The sequence below is a fragment of the Benincasa hispida genome, chromosome 4, assembly GCF_027475165.1.
Source record: "Benincasa hispida cultivar pf3 chromosome 4, pf3_genome.v1.1, whole genome shotgun sequence".
NCBI lineage: Eukaryota > Viridiplantae > Streptophyta > Magnoliopsida > Cucurbitales > Cucurbitaceae > Benincasa > Benincasa hispida.
In genome coordinates this window covers 1,478,968-1,499,463 of record NC_143481.1, presented here as the reverse complement: position 1 = coordinate 1,499,463, position 20,496 = coordinate 1,478,968, and the positions used below count along the sequence as shown (strand labels likewise).

Here is a 20,496-nt window from a genome sequence, read left to right as displayed (position 1 = left end):
CCGCGATCATATAGTCAGTAACTAAGCGATGAGGCTTGCTGAGCTATACGATCGTCTAGTGCGCGTGCACATTAAACGACACCAGAGCATCTTGGTCGTCTTCTTCCTCGAAGAACAACAACCCTTGCTCCGAACTTCTTGACGAACGACTCAAAACTCAAACAAACTTTGAAATTATAGACTTGATAGTAATTAATTATGCCCAAAAATGCAAAGGCCTTTACAATTAACTGGAAATGTAAAACAATTTAACAAACCAAGGTTTCATCCCATAAAACTCTATTAATCCACACATCCACAAACGATTTAATAATTAAAACAAAGAGTAGACATGTTGCACCCATCGAGAATGTAAATGTAATTCTTTGCAGCAATGAATTTGGAATATCATAAACCTGGCTCTGATACCAATTGAAGGAATTCTTATAGAAGAGTACCTATGAGCGGAAGTGGATCTTTCCAATTCATTGTGACAGAATTTCCACATATACATTCAAACAAACAAATATGCATTAATAATACTAAATTACTGGTATGCTTAAAGAATAAAAACAAAAGACCGAGAGAACATACCAGCTGAAGACTTTCTTCACATGAAAGCACGCCTCTCGCCCTCACTAGTCCAGCAAGTATCGTCCAGCAACACCTCGGTCGTCTACACAAACAGCTTCGCACGAACAATAGGCAACAGGGATAACACTACTACTCAAAGCCCTCAGTATTCTCGGAGTGAGAATCCAAAGGGTGGGCTTTGATGGAATTGGTAGAAAGGAGGAGGAAAGGCTATCGTGTACTACGATCAAACAAGTGGGAGAATGAAAAGACTACCGTATAGTCGGATGCTTGATTGTATAGTGCGGGGTACACAATCGTGTAGTAAACGCTAAGTGATCGTCTATACGATCATTTAGTTCAACTCAAGTGCTAAGTGATCGTTTAGGAAAGTGTAGGTGCAGGTGTGCAATCGTTTAGTGAATGGTAGGCTATAAGCCCAAACACTAAGTGATAAAAGGCTTATCACACCGTGAGCAATTATGTGTGTCTCTTGGAAAAATGAAAACCATTTTCATTTTATTCTTCAGTTACTAGAACTGAATTGAACTTCCCACTAACGCACGAATTTAGAGAAAACGGCAGCCAATTATCTCATAACTGTCCAATTAATAAAATAATAAATATAATCATATTATATTCATAACCTATAGTTTGATATCATATATCAACTATAGTGTTTTCTCTTCTACTTGATATAAATCATATTTATATCCAATTTCCTCCAAATTAATGTATCTCATACATTTAGTCAATCATATCATATATAATTAACCAGTTCTATTATATCATTGAACTCCCTCTTGTCAATTTGAACATTTCAAACTGACCCAAAAACTGATTCTCAACTTGTATCTAAGCTACCAAGGGGACCTGATGAACCTATGGCTTGAAGCTCCAACGGTACGTAAATAGTTGACTAAACTCTTTAGCCACGAGATCCACCTTCCGTTAACTGCCAAGCATTCTATTAAAGACCAACAGCTGAACTCTTCTTACTACAAATATATTTCTGTGTCGATCGGATATAATCAATCATGAGTACGATAACCCTTCACATATGCTAGTAAGTACAGTTGAGCCAATTTATTGTTTTATCCCTGTAGTTACATCTCACTCCTTAAGTACCACCGATCCCTCTAATGAACAATACAACATAGTCCAACTATGTGTGAACACCTCTCGAGCCATGAGAAGGTGAGTGGCGCCACATCGTTCATGCCTTGGAATCAATCCTTAAGGGTGCTATCTATCTACTTACCCCTACTTCGGGGAATGAATGAATTCCATCTTGTGTAACTGAGTTCCCAACTCCCAATCAGACGAATCCCCAAAGTGGTAGGTTTGAGTTGGTGGCCTGGCCACTCGCACCCATGCAAATCAAAGGACCGCCCTCGATGGCAGGAGTTCCCAACTCACTCAGGATTGAGGTCATGTTACCTATGGTCATCCTAGTAAAGTGAAGTCTTTGTCATGAACGGTGTTATATAACAAGACGGTAACACTTTATGGTCAGGTTTTATACAAACTCTTTGTATAGGATGGCCACGCTCGCATGTTCCCCACACGAATGATTAGGATTAGACCATCTGTGACAAGTCATAACACTTGTAACTATTCCACAAAGCGGGCCGCATTCGTAGCATTACTAGAATAAGGTTTCCCTCCTATATCCATATACCATAGACCATTTTGGTTATCACTTAAGACATGATCCACTTGTATGTCACCACATACATGCTTAAGTTACATAAAGACAACCAGGGATTTTAGTTTATTGGTTTGTGGTAAAGCAAATAAAATATCCAAATGAGCAAAATCAAAAAGTGAAGTAAATATCATATATTGTACATCACAAGCATTCGTACAAACTGTTTAAAAACTACAGAACACGAGACTTTAGTGCATCAACCCCAACACCTCTAACGCCGAAAATGGAGCGTCGAGAGTTGTTCAGAAACTCCCGATGCCTAATATATGGCATCAGGAGTTATTAACTCTCGACAGGTAATATACGTCATGAGAGTTCCGACAACTCCTGATAGTCCCTTCCCTACATCGGGAGTTCCAATAACTCCCGACGATCCCTTCCCTGCATCGGAAGTTGCACTAACTCCCGACGATTCCTTCCCTGCATCAGGAGTTCCTATAACTCTCGATGGCTTACCAGCCATCAGGAGTTCAATTTCAACTGTTAAATATTGATTTTTTTTTTTAATTTGATCTTAATAACCTATAAAACATCATTAACCAACTCAAACATATTCACTTGAATAAAACAAACAAACGAAGTCCATACTATTCTTTAGTAACTAAAATAGAGAAAAGTTTCAAGATAATCTATAAATGAAATATGTCTTCACAAATACATGAAAGAAACAACATGAAAACAATGTCAAGAAATATGTCGTTAGAAATACACAAAAGAAAGATATGAAGACACCGTGTGGAACACAACATCTCCAAATAGCATCTCCAACAATCGTTCAACCTTATCTCCGAACAACATCCTACAACAAAACAAAAACATACAAACAAAAAACTCCAAAACGAGTATCACGAAACTCAACCTACACCCACAATGTTCAAACTTCATAAACATCCATAAACACATAAAAATTCCAAGTTCAATGACAAAACGAGTATAACTAAACTCTACCCACCCCCCATGACATTCTCGACGCTCATAAACATCCAAAAACATACAAAAACCTCCACGTTCAACTCTAGAACGATTGTAACCAAACTCTATCCACTCCCATAACATTCAAATTTCATAAAATCAACAAACACACAAAAAAATCCAACTTCCCCCCCCCCCAAAACAATCTAAACCAAACTCATCCCACCCCCATGACTTTCAAACTTCATAACATCCATAAACACACAAAAACTCTAAGTTCAACAAAATGAGTATAAACAAACTCTACCCACCCCCACAACATTCCCGACGCTCATTAACATCCAAAAACACATAAACCTCCAAGTTCAACTCCAAAATGATTATAACCAAACTCTACCCACCCCCACAACATTCAAACTTCATAAACATAAATGAACACACAAAAAGCTCCAACTTTCCCCCAAAACAATCTAAACAAAACTCAACTCACCCCCACAATATTCAAACTTCATAAACATCCATAAACACACAAAAACTCTAAGTATAACGGCAAAATGAGTATGACCAAACTTTATTACCCCCCCCCCCCCCCCCGACATTCCTAACGCTCATAAACATCCAAAAACACACAAAAACCTCCAAGTTCAACTCCAAAATGATTATAAAATAAACTCTACCCACCCCCACAACATTTAAACTTCATAAACATCAACATACATACAAAAAACTCTAACTTTCCCTCCAAAACAATCTAAATCAAACTCAACCTACTTTCACAACATTCAAACTTCATAAACATCCATAAACATACAAAAATTCCAAGTTCAATGGAAAAACGAGTATAACTAAACTCTACCCACCCCCTACAACATTTCTGAGCTCATAAACATCCAAAAACACATAAAAACCTCCAAGTTCAACTCCAAACGATTATAACCAAACTCTACCCACCCCTACAACATTCAAACTTCATAAACACCAACGAACACACAAAAAATTCCAACTTTCCCCCCAAAACAATCAAAACCAAACTTCATAAACATCCATAAACACACAAAAATATCCAAAAACACATAATAACAACAAAAAACACATCAAAATTTAGTTGTTTGGCTACCATAACTGCAGAATAACTAACAATTCTTTATCATAAAGCTACTAGTAGAACATAACTACATTGCTACCATAACTGCAGGATAGCAACATATTAGACAACTAAATAATGAAGTAATCATACCTAATTCGATGGCTCTCCTCTCTGTGATCGTATCATGCCTTCAATCATTTTTTTTCATTTCTTCCATTTGTCTTGCATGATCCCCTCTCATTTGTTTTTTAACGTCTTCAAGTTCCTTAATCCTCGATTGAGACTGTTTGAAATTGGCTTTCAATTCCCTCACCTCTATACTTTCCGTTCCTTGAGTAGATGACGAACTAGATGAGCTACTATCCCTTCTTGACTTAGGTTTAGGGCCCCAACCTAGGCCTTCTACAAATCTGGGTCATCTACCCAAAATCGTCTCATATATTTCATCCCCTATTAGTGGTTCGAACCTTCTGGAGTGGGGTTGGATTGTAATTCTAACATTTGATTATGCACATATTAATTAAGTGTGTAAGTACGAGTGACTGAACTTAGAAATGAAAAACAAGACAAAAATAAAACAAAATTGGTTACATGTGCATCTTCAGCTGCTTGATTCACGAACTTGCCACATTTATAGTGTGTTTCCCTAAATAGATCAACACATCCTATTTATCGACCTTCCTTTTCCTGCAACTCTGATTGAATTTGCAGGAACGACTTTGATTTGCCTACGTGGTCGAATGGTAATTTTTCTCGATTCTTCTTGTTCGTTTCCGAAATTTCCTACATTCAAACCAAAATTAAAAAATAGAAAGATATTCTATAATAGTAAATGGTTAATGATACACGCCCTAAATCATTCTAACCTGAAACTCTTCACTCTTGAAGTGATCATGCAAAACATATCAATCTTCTAGTCTATTCTTAAGCCAACTAGGCAAGTTGACACACGCTTGCTAAGAGTTGCTACATTTCCTGTAATGTCTGTGCAAATCTGCTCTGAATTCTTTGAAGGAGTTTTGCATTTCATGTTCTATAAAATGATTAAGTGGTTGACTGGATAATTCAAGCACGAAATGAGCTACAAATATTTCAATTCAGTGATTAAGCTTATTTGTTATTAAACTCCAAAGTTGGTTAACTAAGAAAGCTATGTGATAGTTGGATTAAAAAGTTATCAGATTTATTTGAAAGGGGAAAAAAAGATCAAGAAGAAGAAATTATAATGAGTTATTGCAGCACCTCAAACCTCTATCTTGAACACATAAAATTTCACTAATTTGGTTATTAATATATATTACTATATGGCATTTTAGGGTGGCATAATGATATCATCTATCCATAGGAATCTTCACCTCATTGTATATTATTCCTTTCTCGATGGTAAAAAACTTACTTCTTAAAAAACAAGAGGATAAAAAGCATAATTAACAAACAAGATAATTTATTAAAGGACAAAGACTACTCATAAATCTTGGAGGGTCCTTAAATTAATTAATAACAAAATAATGAAATGTCTTCTTAACTCTCTATCTTAGTCCACAACATTCCATTGTATCTTCAATTCCCTCCTACTACTAATTAGCAGAAATGCATCATAAAATAGCCAAAAAAAACTATTGACATTCATGTTCTACAATGATTTATAAACTCTTATTTCAAAAATATTTTTAAGAAAAAATAATTAAGCTTTCATTAATGTAAAAACTATCCAAAATGACGAAACTAAATCAACAACGAAACTAAATAAAAAAGAAAATGGCGAAAGAAGACATGATACATAAATTTTAAATGATTTGTTAAAAGGTTAAGAACTTATTAGATACAATAAAATTTTAGAGATTTATTGGACACAAAATTGAATGTTTAAAATCTATTAGATACGTTTTAAAATTTAGAAATTCAATTAACATAAAATTGAAAATTTAAGAATCTATTAGATACTTTTTAATATTCAATGACCTATTTGACATAAAATTAAAAATTCAAAAACATATTATACATTTTTAAAAATTTAGATATCAAATAGACAAAAATTTGGAAGTCAGTTTCGTGACTATACTTATAATTTAATTAATTTTCTTTTGTGACTATACTTATAATTTAATTAAATTTCTTTTAAAGAAACAATGACTTCCTCCTTTCTCTACTTTATCCCTATCTCAAGCAAAATATCAATAGCATTTTAAAATATCTCTTTTTCATATAAAGAATTTTCAACTACTATATAATTTTGTTAAAGAAAATGCACATGTTCTCAACTATAAATTAAACTCCTCGTTTTATATTCAAGATTGAATAATTATATGATAGTTTTACATAATGTTTAAAGCCAAAAATATTGGAGACATATTTTTTTTCTTAAATATTAAGATATTAAGTAAAAATGGTTTATGTCTACTATGCAACAACTCATGTGTTTGTATGCTTAATATTTTTTTTTATCAAATGTTAAATATTCTTTTGATTTAAGTTTTAACTTGAAGAGCCGAGTTTAAATTAGAATAACAAATGCATGACTATTAGTAGAATCTTGCACAAGATATAAAATTTTAGAGAAAATTTTACATCTTTCACAAATGTAAAAAATATCCAAAATAGCGAAACTAAATAGAAAAGAAATAGTGAAAGAAGACATTACCGATGGCAGCGGAGCTGATCGAATGGGCAGCGAGTTGATCAACGATCTCTCTCTCAACAGCAGCAGCGGCGAAAGACCTCTCAGTGCGAACGGACCACCTCTCTCTCTCAACAGCGACGATGAACAAACGGACTCTCAGCAGAGAACAGACGACCTCTCTCTCTCTCAATTTCACCTAGGGTTTGGGATTTGGGGAAGAAGATGGCAGATGATCTGCCTTCTATGTGATATGGGTTTTTATACCAAATCTCTCGACGGCCCTCGATTGTCGTTAGGAGTTCCTTAGGAACTCCCAAAAAATAAATAACTCGTCGAGAGTTATTATAACTCCCAATGAGTAATCTCCCACCATCAGGAGATAGTTCCAATCTCCTGACAACTAGTATACGTCGTCAGGAGTTGTTTCTAATTCTCGACACGTCTCTTACATCGTTGGGAGAGACCTTGCCTCTCAATGACGGATGTCCCGACGGTGGTTTTAAACGTCGGGAGAGCCTCTTTTTCTTGTAGTTATAAGTCTAGTTTTCAACATTGAGCATACTGCTAACATGCATCTCGTCCCATCTGTCAGACCACTATGCATCTCGTTCCATCCGTCAGACCACTTTTGACCAACAGCTTTTATTCTTTCCAAACGCTCATCTATGCATTAACCTGTGGGTCGTATTCTCAACACTCGACCTACACCTTTTAATCCCACCACCAAGCTTCCCAAATCACACTTTGCCTCTATCTTTGCACAATACTTTTCCTCTGCCACTGCTCTTCTCTTTCGAAATCTTCTAGAAAATCACTCTCCATTTGGCTCTTTGTCTCTCAGATCATCTTTTTACTTCTTCTTCTTCCAAAAATTGTTGTTAAATTTTTTTTTCCCACATTTGTCCATCAAATTGTGAGGTTTGTACATTCACTCCACTAAATTTCAATTTTTTTAAAATAATTATAAATTTTGTTCCTATTTTCATACTATTATATTTTTTTTATAGTTTTTATTGTTGTTTGGGAAACAAAGAATCAAAAAGAGGTAACGTTCACTCAACAAAATTCCTAGTTTTTTTAAATTAAAAATAAGTTAGAGATTCATATTCTCATAATATTCTATTTTTTTTCGTAGTTTTTGTTGTTGAATAACAAATAACAAAGAAAAGAGGGACCGTTGTCACTTTGAGGGGAAAAAAAGTAAAACCGCTATTAAATTTGTGAGTTCACTTTTTATTTATTATTAGTTTTTTTTTTATATATTTATATTATTCTAGATAAACCATTTTAATTCCTTATATATTGATGTTAGTAGATCTATCATGTTAATTTTTTTTACTAGTCGTTGAATTGAAAAATATTTACATATTGATATTAATAGTTTTTTCTCTATATATTTTAATAATCTTATTTATATTGAGTTAAACCTACCCTGTTAATATTTTTTTTTCTTTTTTACATTTTAAATAATATTAACATTTGTTAGTATTAGTGTTATTCTTTTAGTATTAGTGCATTTTAAAAAGTTTAGTAGTTTTTTTGTTATTTAATACAAAATTATAAATCCGATGTTCTTAATCGTGATGCATTTTAAAATTTTGTTGAGTAGTTTTTAATATTTTTAATATTTTGTTTATTCTTTTGTTTTTTTTATTTAAGTTTGATAATTAGTAAAATAATTATTAATGTAATGTTTGCTTATATATATATAATATTCTACTTTTTTAGTATTATTTTTATTTAAAAAGTTTAGTAGTTTTTTTTGTTAATACAAAATTATTAATTTTAATGAATTTTTTATTATATATTCTTATAATATTCTATTGTTTTGTATTTATGTTTGATGTTCAAATATTTTTTTATTAATTTTTTATATTTTTTATATTTTTTATATTTTTGTTTGTATTTAAGTTTGATAATTAGTAATGTATTGTTTATTTTTTATAATATTCTATTTTTTAATATAGTGCATTTTAAAAAGTCTAGTAGTTTTTTTTTTTGTTATTTAATACAAAATTATTAATTTGAGTGAAACTTTATTATATATATTTCTTACAATGTTAGATTGTTTTAATATATAAGTTTGATGTTCATAGTTTTTAATATTTTTAATATTTTGTTTATATTTTTAATCTTTTTTTTTGTATATAAGTTTGATAATTAGTAATGTATTGTTTGTCTTTTCTTTTAAGAAAATGACGAACAAATATTTGAAATTTATTACAAATGGTAATATGATTGATGGTGTTGATGGAGTTGATTATGACCAACCACCTGTTGGGATTAATGTCCTAAATCTAATATATCTCATGGTTGGTAGTTTTTGTTAACACAAATTATTTATCTAATAAAATCCACTACAAGAAAAAAAAAATATTTCTTGTCATTTGCAATTTGAAGTACTTGACATCTTTATTAAAAAAAAAAAAAAAAAAAAAGTCTAGTAATAGGTAATTTTAAAGAAAACCGTCAAGAAAATGAAAAAAAAGGTGAAGGGTTGGGATTTTTCTAGATTTTTTTTCACGCGGACACAATACTTGATATTTTAAAAACGTCAAGTTTATTTTTGTATTCTTGTCATTTTAAAAATGTCAAGTATAATAGTTTTAATTAATTAGGTGCTGGTTTTTAGTTTTTTTTTTCTAATTCATTTTAGTTTCGAAATTCGCGTGATGGTTGTCGCGTATACCTAATCACTCACGTGAATTTAGGGTTTGTATACACAATGTCTTCACGCTGTCGAGGAGATTTCACGTTGTCGAAAAGAGTTCTCACATTGCCACAGTGATTTTGCATCGCCATCGGTGCTAAGCCGTTGTCGGTGTTTTCACACTACTGCATCGAGGACAGTGCCAATGCAAACAATCTGTAAGTTCAATTCACACATTTTGATTCTACAATTAATCATAATTTTAAATGCTTCATCTTCCAACCTGTCTTTTGCTTTCTCTCTCATCTCTCCTGCTTCACTACTGGATCTTCATTTTTCATCCTTTTTCTTTTTTCCCTAACCCCCCCTGCTCATCTTTTGTACCCTTTTTCTTAGATCTATGTTTTGTGCTCCCTTTTATCGGTTCTCCCCGTTTTTCATTACAAACTTGTGGTTTGGAAATAGGATCTGTTTGTTGAGAGGTATGTGTTTAGTTTCCATTATAATGGTTGACTTTTTAGTTCTGTTTGTAATTTCAAAGAGTAACAGGTTGCTAATTTTCTTCATGGATTAAGTGATAAACAATTTGGTTTTGGAGAATGTGGCTTCATAGTTTTGGTGAGATTTGTCTTAAAATAGCGATGACACATTTTGATGAACTGTAATGCTTACTATTTGTGTTCCTTAGAGGTAATTTCTCATTTGTTCTTACATTGGCTAATTTTTATTGCTTTATTATGAAGCTAAATGGTTCTTTGGTTGGTGGAAGACTTAGATATCCCTAGCTTTAACTCTCTAGTTGTTAGATTGGGGTTTTGTGAAAGGCTCATTGAACTAAAACAAGAAAATGTGGATGTTGTTCGCACGAGATTTCAAGAGAAATTTATTTTGTGGAACTTGAATTTTGTATTTGCATTAATCTTTAGGAAAGTGAGTACAATTTCTAATACATAGTATTTTGATGCTTTCAAAATAAATTATAATCTTTAAGTGGTTGTTATTGAATGATCGGCCTTTAGGCTTGTTGATCTCCTTGGGTGATCGGCCTTTGGGTTTGTTGATCTCATTAGATGATCGGCCTTTAGGCTTGTTGATCTTCTTGAACGATCGACTTTTGGGCTTGTTGATCTTTTTGGACGATCACCTTTGGGCTTGTTGATCTTCTTGGATGATCGGCATTTGGGCTTGTTGATCTTATTAGATGATTAGTCTTGGCTTGTTGATCTCCTTGGATGATCGGCCTTTGGACTTGTTGATCTTCTCGGACGATCGGCCTTTGGGCTTGTTGATCTTCTTGGAGGATTAGTGTTCACACGAGGCTTCCGAAGAAACTTGTTTCGTGGAGTTGAACTTAAGTTGGGGTTGATGTTGATATTAATTTGATATGATGTGGTTCAATCTCTAGTGCTTGATCCTCTGATTCTCTCTCGGTTGAATGCATCGTTTGATATATATAAGCGGGGCGTGAGGGTGTTCTTGAGCTTCGAGTATTGGAAGAATGCTCAAAGGACTTCAGTCTTCAAGTGTGTTCAGAATACTTGTATCTTTTCCAGCCTTCAGAATACTTGCATCTTCAAAGGACTTCAGTCTTGAAGCGTGGTCAGAATGCTTGTACCTTTAAAGGACTTCAGTCTTCAAGCGTGGTTAGAATGCTTGTATCTTCAAAGGACTTCGTCTTCAGAATACCTATATCTCCAAAGGACTTCAGTCTTCAAACGTGGTCAGCTTCAAGAGTCAAGGAGTCTTCTGATTGTAGAGAATTCCCTCTAAGCTCTCTGGAGTGTAGAATTGCTGACCCCTCCAAATGAGGAGAGCTTTTCTATTTATAGAGTTCACAGGCAAGCTTAGGCTTGGTTGATCCATGGGTCTAGCCTTTGGGCTCAATTAGTTGGACTTGGGCTTAGTTGGTCCATAGGTCTGGCCTTTGGGCTCAATTAATCGGATTTATGCCTGATTTGACATTTGAGTCATCAAGATCAGTAAGGTTTATGTCATTTCCTATTCCTAATGAACAAGCAATGAACTTAATGTTTTCAATCGCGATGCCACTCTTGAATTTAGTGCATTTATATGTTAATGTGAGTAGGGTAGGGTTGGATATAAACTTGAAGCACAACTCTTTGGTCTATTTGAAGATCTGACTCAATGTATTGACCCTGATCCTACATCAGTTGCACCACCTTATGATTATGAAGATATGGTGGCTAATAATCAATACAAGGATTTTAGAACAAAAACGGATGATAAATTCGAGAAGTTGGATTTTGATGGTCTTGAACATGAGTTACCTTCAGATACATTTATTGATTTGGATATGATTATAATACATAGCATTCAAGAACATGACCCAATTGTAGCCCTTGTGGATGTTAACAATACCCACCTGTATAAGGGGATGATTTGTCAAGACAAAGAAATGCTATACATGTGGCCAAATATTTTGCTATTAAGTGTCACACACCGTATGAGGTTGTGAAATCGACACTGGCGATTTCAGCAATTCGGTGTAAAGAGTGGGAAGAAGGTTTCAAATGGAGACTTCGTGCAACAAAGAAAAGGTCGCATGGCTTGTTTGAGATCTCTAAGTATGTTAAGCAACATACATGTTTTTACCCAGAACTTAGTCAAAATCATGTGTAGTTAGATTCATCAATGATTTCACTAGATTTTTGTGATGTCCATCAGCATGGCACAACTAAAATTTGACATAAAAACAAAAAATTAGATATCATGTTCCTTACCATAGGGTGAGGAGGGCAAAAGAAAGGCGTTAGCTAAAGTGTCCAGTGACTGGGATAAGTCATACAAATTATTGCCCAACTGACAGTATATGGTTAAGCAGACTAATCCCGAAACACATGTAGAGTAGAGAGTGAAGAAAACGTCAACTGAACGACATGTCATCCTTACTTCTGTATTTTGGGCATTTAGTCCTTATATAAAAGCTTTTAATAGATATCAACTGGTGATTCAAATAGACGATACCTACTTGTGGAAAATATCGAGGAAAGTTACTAATTACTACATCAGTTTATTCAAACGAGCATCTTCTTCCTCTTGCATTCGCCATTGCAAATGAGGATTCTGCAACTCATGGGGATGGTTCTTGAAACATTTGAAAGAAATTGTTACAAATGAAGAGGTGTGTTTTAATTTTGGATCGACATACTGGCATTATCTCAGCAATAAACAATCCAGCAAATGGTTGAACGGGGCCAAAATGTCACTATCGATTTTGTTTACGACATATGGTCAGAAATTTCAACAAAAAATAAAAATTCAACACATTAAAGAATTATGTTTATCGTGTCGGATATCAGTTTCAAATTCAAAAGTGTAATAAAGTCATTGAGAACATTAAAGAAAAAAATTGGAGTTGTCTGATTTTTTTTACAGCACTTGAGCAATGGATTCAAGCACACGATAGAGGGTTTAGGTACGGGTGGATGACAATAAAATCTATCAGAGTGCATAAATTAAGTCCTCAAAGGAGTTCTAATATTGTCAATAAATGCTCTTGTTCAAATAATATTCTTCAAGTGCGTAAATTACTTTGAAAAAAGAAGAGAAGAAATAAGAACTGTTTGGAGCGTCGAGATAAATACACTCGGTAATAATTTTTTTAGTAATCAACAATTTGTTTTAAATATATTTGTAATACTAAGTGAGTAAATATTCAAGTAAGCACACGAAAAAAATTAATAAATGGGTTGCAAGATCTAGTAAACATGAAGTACAGTAATACGATCGATATGAAGGTGTGTTTCATGTGAAGATTGGACATCACAGCCTCAATGTTAAAGGAGGAAATGTTCAAATATTAAGGCTAAATGGGTCCGAGTGGTACTGTTCATATAACAAGTGACAAGCGTTTGACATTCCATGCTCGCATTTTATGGCGATTTTTTCACGTTTTAACATGAACTACAAAGATTTTATTGATGACTACTATAAACTGTCAACGTACACTGCATTATTTTTATGTTTTACTCTAGAAATAAATATTTTTTTCTTTTAGATTATGGCTTTAAATCCAAGATCGATTGATCCTAATGTTCTGTATGATCAATTGATTCATCGATCATCAATTATATGGGAAGATCGTACCATTGGCGAGATATATTATAGACATCGAGAGGTGGTTGTTCATCGCACTATCCCACTCCACCTTAGAATATTACCATTACTTCGTATGTCTAGATTTTATGGAGTTGCCAGATTGGGATTCATTCTACTAGATTGGTATCTCATCACATCAGTGATCGAAAAATGGAGGCCTGAGACACATACATCTCATGTGTCCACTGGAGAGTGCACTATCACTCTACAGGACATAAAAGGATTGTTCGGGTTACTTGTTGACGGTGAGCCAGTTACCAAAGTAATGCATGATAACTGGCTGAATATTTGTCAATTGTTACTCAATGTAACCCTACCTGCCAATAAAATTAAAGGATCGAGGTTGAGTTTAACATGGTTAGGGATACAATTTCGTGAGTTTGTTGATGATGCAGATGAGGAAGTTGTCATGAGATATACGCGAGCATATATACTATAGATGATGGGTAGAAGTCTATTTTCTGACAAATCAAGTCATTTCATTCACTTGATGTTCCTGTCATTGTTAGTCAACCTTTATGATGTGGGACAATATTCTTGGGGTGGAGTATATTTGGCATGGTTGTATAGACAACTATGCAAAGCAACAAAACCTGAAATTCATGAAATCGCTGGGCCTCGAATACTTTTGAAATTATGGGCTTAGGAATGGTTTCCAACAATGGCTCCAACATGTAAATGATGCTCAATTAGCTAGACGGGCCTATAGTTTTTGATATGTTATTTTAATTCAATTTAATTTAACAAATATTTTTATATGACGAGTCTAGTTAATTTGAAATCTAAAATATTGATTTAATAATATAGGTGGAGAGACAAATTTTGTGTAACTAGGACAGTACACATGTAGTTAGTTAGTATAGATACATGCTTGATCTGCTTCAACCTGATCAGGTACATTAATACTAAAATCAATTGAATTATTTCTACATATTTTTAATGTATTTTTCTTTAATATTTTTTAATATAATATTTTATATTTTAGATTATTTGGGAGTTTTAAAAAGTTGTCATGGACACTTTGCCCGATGTTTGTACAAACGGTCAAAACATATGGCGGATGATACGCCCTCTCATATGTTTTCACATTGGTGAGTGGGACAGGGTAATGTGACAATTTGGTTTCCAATAGGATGTCCCATCGCCTTGTAATACTGAACGTCTACTGCACGGCATCGACCTAAGAACTGGAGATTAGTCTGAAAAATTGCACATTTGGTAGTGCGATGGCACTATCGTGCAAGGTTTGTTGCCATATGGGTTTCTATTGGGAAATTTGATAAGGATGTCACTCAAAATTATATCAATTGGTACAATAATATTACAAGGTGCTACATTACTCGTCCGAGAGCAGCTGTGGGTCATATAATACATAAATAAATATTTTCTAATTATTTTTAATTTAAATTTATTTTAAATATTGTCTAATCGTTTTATAATTCACAGAGATCGAACAACAGTAGTATTCGTGATGTTGTAAATGATCCAAACTAGGTTCTTGCTATATGGAATAACAATGAGAGCTATATGGAGGAGATATATTATATGTACGATATACCTATTGCTCTTCCACAAGTTCCTAGACGTAGGGGACATGCTCAAACAAAAGGAGATGAGTTTGATGAGGTCACCCACAATGTGGAAAAATTGTCTCCTATGACGCAGACGCAAAGCCAGCTGATCTAACATTTTTATACTTGCATGGACATGGGCGCGGTTGTGGAGAGCATAATGAATATTTATACTATGAAACGTTTGTAGAGGTACCAGAGCAACATCAAGAGGACTCAGAGCAACATGAAAAGGAACCAGAGCAACCTCAAGTTCAAAGTAGACGACAACAACCAACTTGAAATCGACGACGTCCACCTTGTGGGACATATTGATTTTTTAATATTATTTTTAAATGAATGAGATACATTAAATTGTTGTATTAATATAAACATTTTAATTATTTTCAAATTATGGAAGAAAAAATGATTGAGAATTTATTCTTTTCTATGATATCTCTTAGAGTTAAGAGTTAAGGATGTAGATTTTATTTATTATTAAGAAATACAAGAACATCTTTTTTTGTTATTATAAAGAAATATAATTGTATAGAGTACCTTAACCAAGGTAAGGGAATAACAGTGTTGGACTAAAAAAAAAAAAAAAAAGGTGTTCTAGACTTTAGCACTCGACATACATCTTTTTTTAAAAAATTGAACCTTTGGCAAGTATTGAAATCTCGACATACAGGTATTTTAAGGGAAAAAACATACAAGCAAATCGAAAAACTACCGTATTTCTCTAAATAGTTTTGAAACTACAATATTTGGCTAACAGTTTTAAAAAGTACAATATTAATCCAATTTTGCAGTTGAATTTACATTATATTATTTCAAACTTACAATATTTCACAACATATTTCTTACTTAAAAGAATAGAATTCTTAACCACATTCTAAAAATAAAAATAATTTTTTTTCTTTTCAAAACTTCAAATTATTTTTAAAAAAGCTTTATAAAAAAATAACAAGTTTAGAAATAAAAAGAAAAATTATTTTAAATGATAAAATTATTAAAAATAGAGGATAGTGATATTTTACCTTACTTATAAATATTTTGATTCATTTTAGTGTGAATCATTTGTCACACTCCCAATTTTTATTCATAAAAAATCATTTGTCAAAAAACTTCCAAAGATAAGATTCATATCAAACCAATGTCCTCTCTCTCTCTCTCTATCTCTCTCCAAAATATGGAAGAAATTGAGGATCAAAATGCAGAGAAATCTTACTTCCAAATCGAATCCTCACAATTTCTCCTCCCATGATGCGGATGAGGTACGTCTCCCAAATTTTCGATTTCTTCCCACTTCACTAAAACCCTAAATCGATTGATGCTTTCTTTCTCGTTCATTCCATTGTTGATTTGAAAGTCGAAGATGAAGAGTGTCGATCGATTCTCGGAAATCCGCCATTGTCCATGGAGATTGAAAGCAGAGCTTAAATTATTGGAAATCCAGAAGGTTCGAGTTTCTTCTTTCGAATTTGCAGAGTGGCTGTTTTGAAGAACGATTGAATGAAAGATGATTTTGTAGGAACTTGTCTCGAAGAACAGAAAATTGAAGGTTCTGAAACAGAGAAAAGAGACTCTTGAAGATGAAGTTGGGTATGAATATGATCTTTTGACATCCTTAAAAGTTTTCTAATGGCATTCCTGAATCCTGAACCCCTCCTTTTGTTTCAAATTTCGAAAAGATTTTTGAGACGAAGACTCTGGTACCTGCAGAAATTACAGAACCGTAGTCATGATTTAGAAAACTTGCCCATGGTTCTGGAATCGAAACAGAATCTGGTATGAACCCATATGACATTTCTTTCTTCTTCACAATAGATAGATTGATTGAAAAAATTTAATGGAGGACTGAGATTGCAGGATGGTGTCGAGGAAGATAAGGAGAAGCCTCCGGATAATGCATACACAAAATCGTTTGTTTAAATCTATGAACAATATAGTGGAAGTGATAAGTGATTACCGTATAAACATTGAGATGAGATTTAATACTGTTTTGGTCTTATTTTTAGTTATGTATAGTGTAAAAAAATAGAATTCATTGATTGGTTTGATGGAATCATAGATATTATTTATGGCTGCACTCAAGTCCATACACTACTTTTTTATACATAAAAAACATTTTCTTTGGCTTTTTTTTTTAAATAATTGTCACGTGTCAATTTGTTTATTGAGGAAAAAGAAAACTACTACAGGAGTTTATCAAACTATAAGTACAAAATTTTAATTTTTAGAATATATATATAGTCTAACTTCTAATTTTCTCCCATTGATATATGGGTTAAATTTGTAATTTAACCTAATCTTATATAAACAATAAAACTTTTTTTAATATAAAATTACATGATTCCATAAATTTATTGAGAACATACCCAATTTATTTATTTATTTTCACGTTCACTTTGAAATTGAGGTCGTTATAGTTGAGCATACTCAATTTATTTATTTATTTTCACGTTCACTTTGAATTTGAAGTCGTTATAGTTGAGCAACTAAACATGTTCATTTTGTCATACTCAATTGAGATTAATTCAATTCTTAAAAAACTTTAGGTAAATTCCTATTTCCACGATTATATAAATTAGAAATTGAAGATTTAAAAAATTATATAAGATTTTGATATAATATTTGCTTTAAATTTTCATATTGATGTTTGAGTTTGGTGTGAGGATTAACTAATTGATTGTTCTTTCCTTGGTTTTATTTGTTTGATAACCACATTCCATTCGGAATATTCAAAATATTTATTAATATATATTCATTAATTTTTCCATAAGTTTTGCATCATGTTTTATATCTGAACATTCGAGTTTGGTAGCACTTTTATATTTTTGAAACTCAAACATTTTCATATGATTAAAATGGTTTATTTGGTGTTTAACAATCGTCCGGGTTTTATGGAATGTTTCTTACGTTGGCTACTTGCAATCATCAGTGATCATGATCGAGCGACAAGATGGAGAATTGATTGAGATTTGGAAGACTCGAGAATTTCAATATGGAAAAATTAACGAATATTATATATTAATATTTTTTGGATATTCCGAATGGAATGTGGAGTTACATCCAAAATCTAAATCAAACAAATAAAACCAAGGAAAGAACCCAAAATCAAGTAGTTCCAATCCTCACAGCAAACCCATAACTCCGACAACCACCGCCAAAAACCCAACCTTCAAATTCGCAGCTCCACTCGACGGAGCAACCGCCGGACCCTCACTCTCCGCCGGAGAAGGCGCCGGAGAGATGCCGATGAACCTGCGGCGAGGAGTCACAACCACAACAATCAGCTTCTGGCCCTGCTCGCAGTGACCCTTTGCCCCACTGATGAAATAAAAAGGGCCTGGTTTCTGTAGCTCCACTTTCGTATTCCCATCCTCGAATCTCTGTTCTGGGTTTTCGGTGTTGCAGGCTTCGTAATCTTCCTTTGTCACTTTCAGTACCGAATCCTTCCCTTCTTCGTAATTCCACACTGTTAACAAACATTCAATTAAGAAAAAAATCATGTTTAATCATTCAATAATTCCCATAAAAAACAGAGGTCGTGAAAACAGAGTAGAGGAAGTTACCGAGAGTGTCGCCAATGCGAAAACGGGAGGTTTCAGCCCATTGATTGAGGGATTGAGATTGAGAAGAAGGGATTGTCCAGACATTGGATTTGCCTCCGACCAAGATCTCTCTGGCTTCTGAGAAGCTGAAAAGGAGAAAGGTGAGAAGAAACAGAGCTCTTGAAAAGCCAGCCATGGATGATGATGATGATGATGATGATGATGATGGATGGGGACTTAACTTTTCTTCTTCTTCACCGATGGAGTGAGAACAGAGAATATATTATAATTGGAAAATGAATGAAAGAATGAATTTTGTGGAGAAGGGAGCTTCCATTTTATATGCAGAGGAGATTGATAGAGGAAAACTAGCCGTTGGGGGTTTAATTGAGTGTATGCTGGGTTTTTGTCTTTTTACTTGTCTTTCAAAGTTCCAACGGCTGAGATGTATGGAGAATGGTGAAAGGGAATTTTTAAACGGCTCATAATCCAACCGTTATCTTTTGGCTGCCACTTTGCAGAGGTTATTATTATTATTAATTATTATTATTATTATTATTATTATTATTATTATTATTATTTTAAATCTTATATTTAAGAAAAAAGCAACCAGTCATTTGCAAATGAATTATCATTTGCTTGTTGTTTGATCGCTACCTTTTCTTTTCTACATTACCCAAAATTTTATCTCTTTTAATTGAAATTTGATATTTCAATTCAATATAAAATGCATATCTTACCAATAAATTCAAGAATAATGTAGTTTTTGAAAATAATGATAAAAATAGGAAATTAGAGAAAAAAATTCAAAAATAAAATGTTAAATAAATAAATTTTAAAAATAAGGTTAAAGACCAAACTATTCACCAAACTAGGGTAGTTTGGGTGTGATAAAAATCGTGTATCCGGTATACAATTTTCACTGTTTGTGTGTGATAAAAATATGTATCTGGTACACGATTTTCATTAATTATATCACCACTAGCATGGCTGTCAGGTGGCTGCCATGAGTCCAAAATTGTGGACCTCGTCACGATTTTTTTTTTTTTTTTTTTACAATTTTACAATTTTCTTTCTTTGGTGAAAGGATTGGAATATGAAAATAAAGGAGGAAAAATGTGGAATATGGGATATAAAAATTATAATTAATTAAATGAGGAAAACGAATGGTTAATTTTATGAAGAGACGACTATAGACGTTGGAATATAAAAATAAAGAGGTTGACAACGATAGATATTGGAATATAAAAATTTTAATTAATTAAATGAGGAAAATGAAAGGATCAATTTTGGGGAGATTTTTTAAGATGAAAAAGAAAAGGAAGAAGAAGGGAGAAGAACAAAAAGAAAGAAAAGAAGATGAAAAAGAGAGAGGGTCCACAATTTTAGGGAGATTTTTAGGGAGTGGAGGAACTTGTGGACTAGGTCCACGATTTTCTTCTTGTACACATGTATTCCTATTAGCAAAATTTAAAGCCATGTTGAGTTTAAATTGTGAACTGGGCATATAATTTAAGATAAATCGTGTATTTTTCTTATAATCGTATATTGGGTCCACGATTTTCCAACCTATTTTTGTCAATATGTTCACCACAACTCTACTTTTTTCATTGTTTATTTAAAATAATATTATTTTTTTAATATATATATATATATATATATATATATCTAAAATAAGGTATGAATACTCAAAATGAATTTCTAAATTACTAAATTCAAAGAAGATTATGAGGTGACT

At 33.0% G+C, this 20,496-nt stretch overlaps 2 protein-coding genes and 1 long non-coding RNA gene across 4 annotated transcripts; 2 read left to right on the top strand and 1 right to left on the bottom strand.

The window, feature by feature from the left end:
• The first annotated feature begins 9,551 nt into the window (after positions 1–9,551).
• On the top strand, positions 9,552–15,650 carry LOC150036396 (uncharacterized). The gene is made up of 2 exons (XR_016529044.1): positions 9,552–9,750; positions 15,098–15,650. It is a non-coding gene; the product is annotated as an uncharacterized LOC150036396 (long non-coding RNA).
• Positions 15,651–16,286: 636 nt separating this feature from the next.
• On the top strand, positions 16,287–19,325 carry LOC120075114 (uncharacterized). Of its 2 annotated transcripts, none has more exons than XM_039028289.2 (5): positions 16,287–16,478; positions 16,574–16,663; positions 16,736–16,806; positions 16,896–16,992; positions 18,146–19,325. In XM_039028289.2, the coding sequence occupies exons 1-5, from the start codon at positions 16,416–16,418 to the stop codon at positions 18,146–18,148; spliced, it is 324 nt and encodes a 107-aa protein (XP_038884217.1). In that variant the 5' UTR covers positions 16,287–16,415; the 3' UTR covers positions 18,149–19,325. The 2 variants fall into 2 exon arrangements, with proteins under 2 accessions (XP_038884217.1, XP_038884216.1); XM_039028288.2 differs by lacking the exon at positions 18,146–19,325 and adding an exon at positions 17,074–17,293.
• On the bottom strand, positions 18,210–18,954 carry ENODL15 (early nodulin-like protein 15). The gene is made up of 2 exons (XM_039028287.2): positions 18,780–18,954; positions 18,210–18,682 (listed from the first exon to the last, which is right to left on the bottom strand). Exons 1-2 carry the CDS (start codon positions 18,952–18,954, stop codon positions 18,339–18,341), a joined length of 519 nt encoding a protein of 172 aa, XP_038884215.1. The 3' UTR covers positions 18,210–18,338.
• Positions 19,326–20,496: the final 1,171 nt, after the last annotated feature.

Bases quoted from the DNA above. Each gene is read 5' to 3' on its own strand.
- LOC120075114 (XM_039028288.2), top strand. From the start codon at position 16,416: ATGCAGAGAAATCTTACTTCCAAATCGAATCCTCACAATTTCTCCTCC. The intron at 16,479-16,573 runs GTACGTCTCCCA...TTGATTTGAAAG, and splicing joins CCTCCCATGATGCGGATGAG to TCGAAGATGAAGAGTGTCGA. The intron at 16,807-16,895 runs GTATGAATATGA...AATTTCGAAAAG, and splicing joins ACTCTTGAAGATGAAGTTGG to ATTTTTGAGACGAAGACTCT.
- ENODL15 (XM_039028287.2), bottom strand. From the start codon at position 18,954: ATGGCTGGCTTTTCAAGAGCTCTGTTTCTTCTCACCTTTCTCCTTTTC. The intron at 18,683-18,779 runs GTAACTTCCTCT...GTTTGTTAACAG, and splicing joins TCGCATTGGCGACACTCTCG to TGTGGAATTACGAAGAAGGG.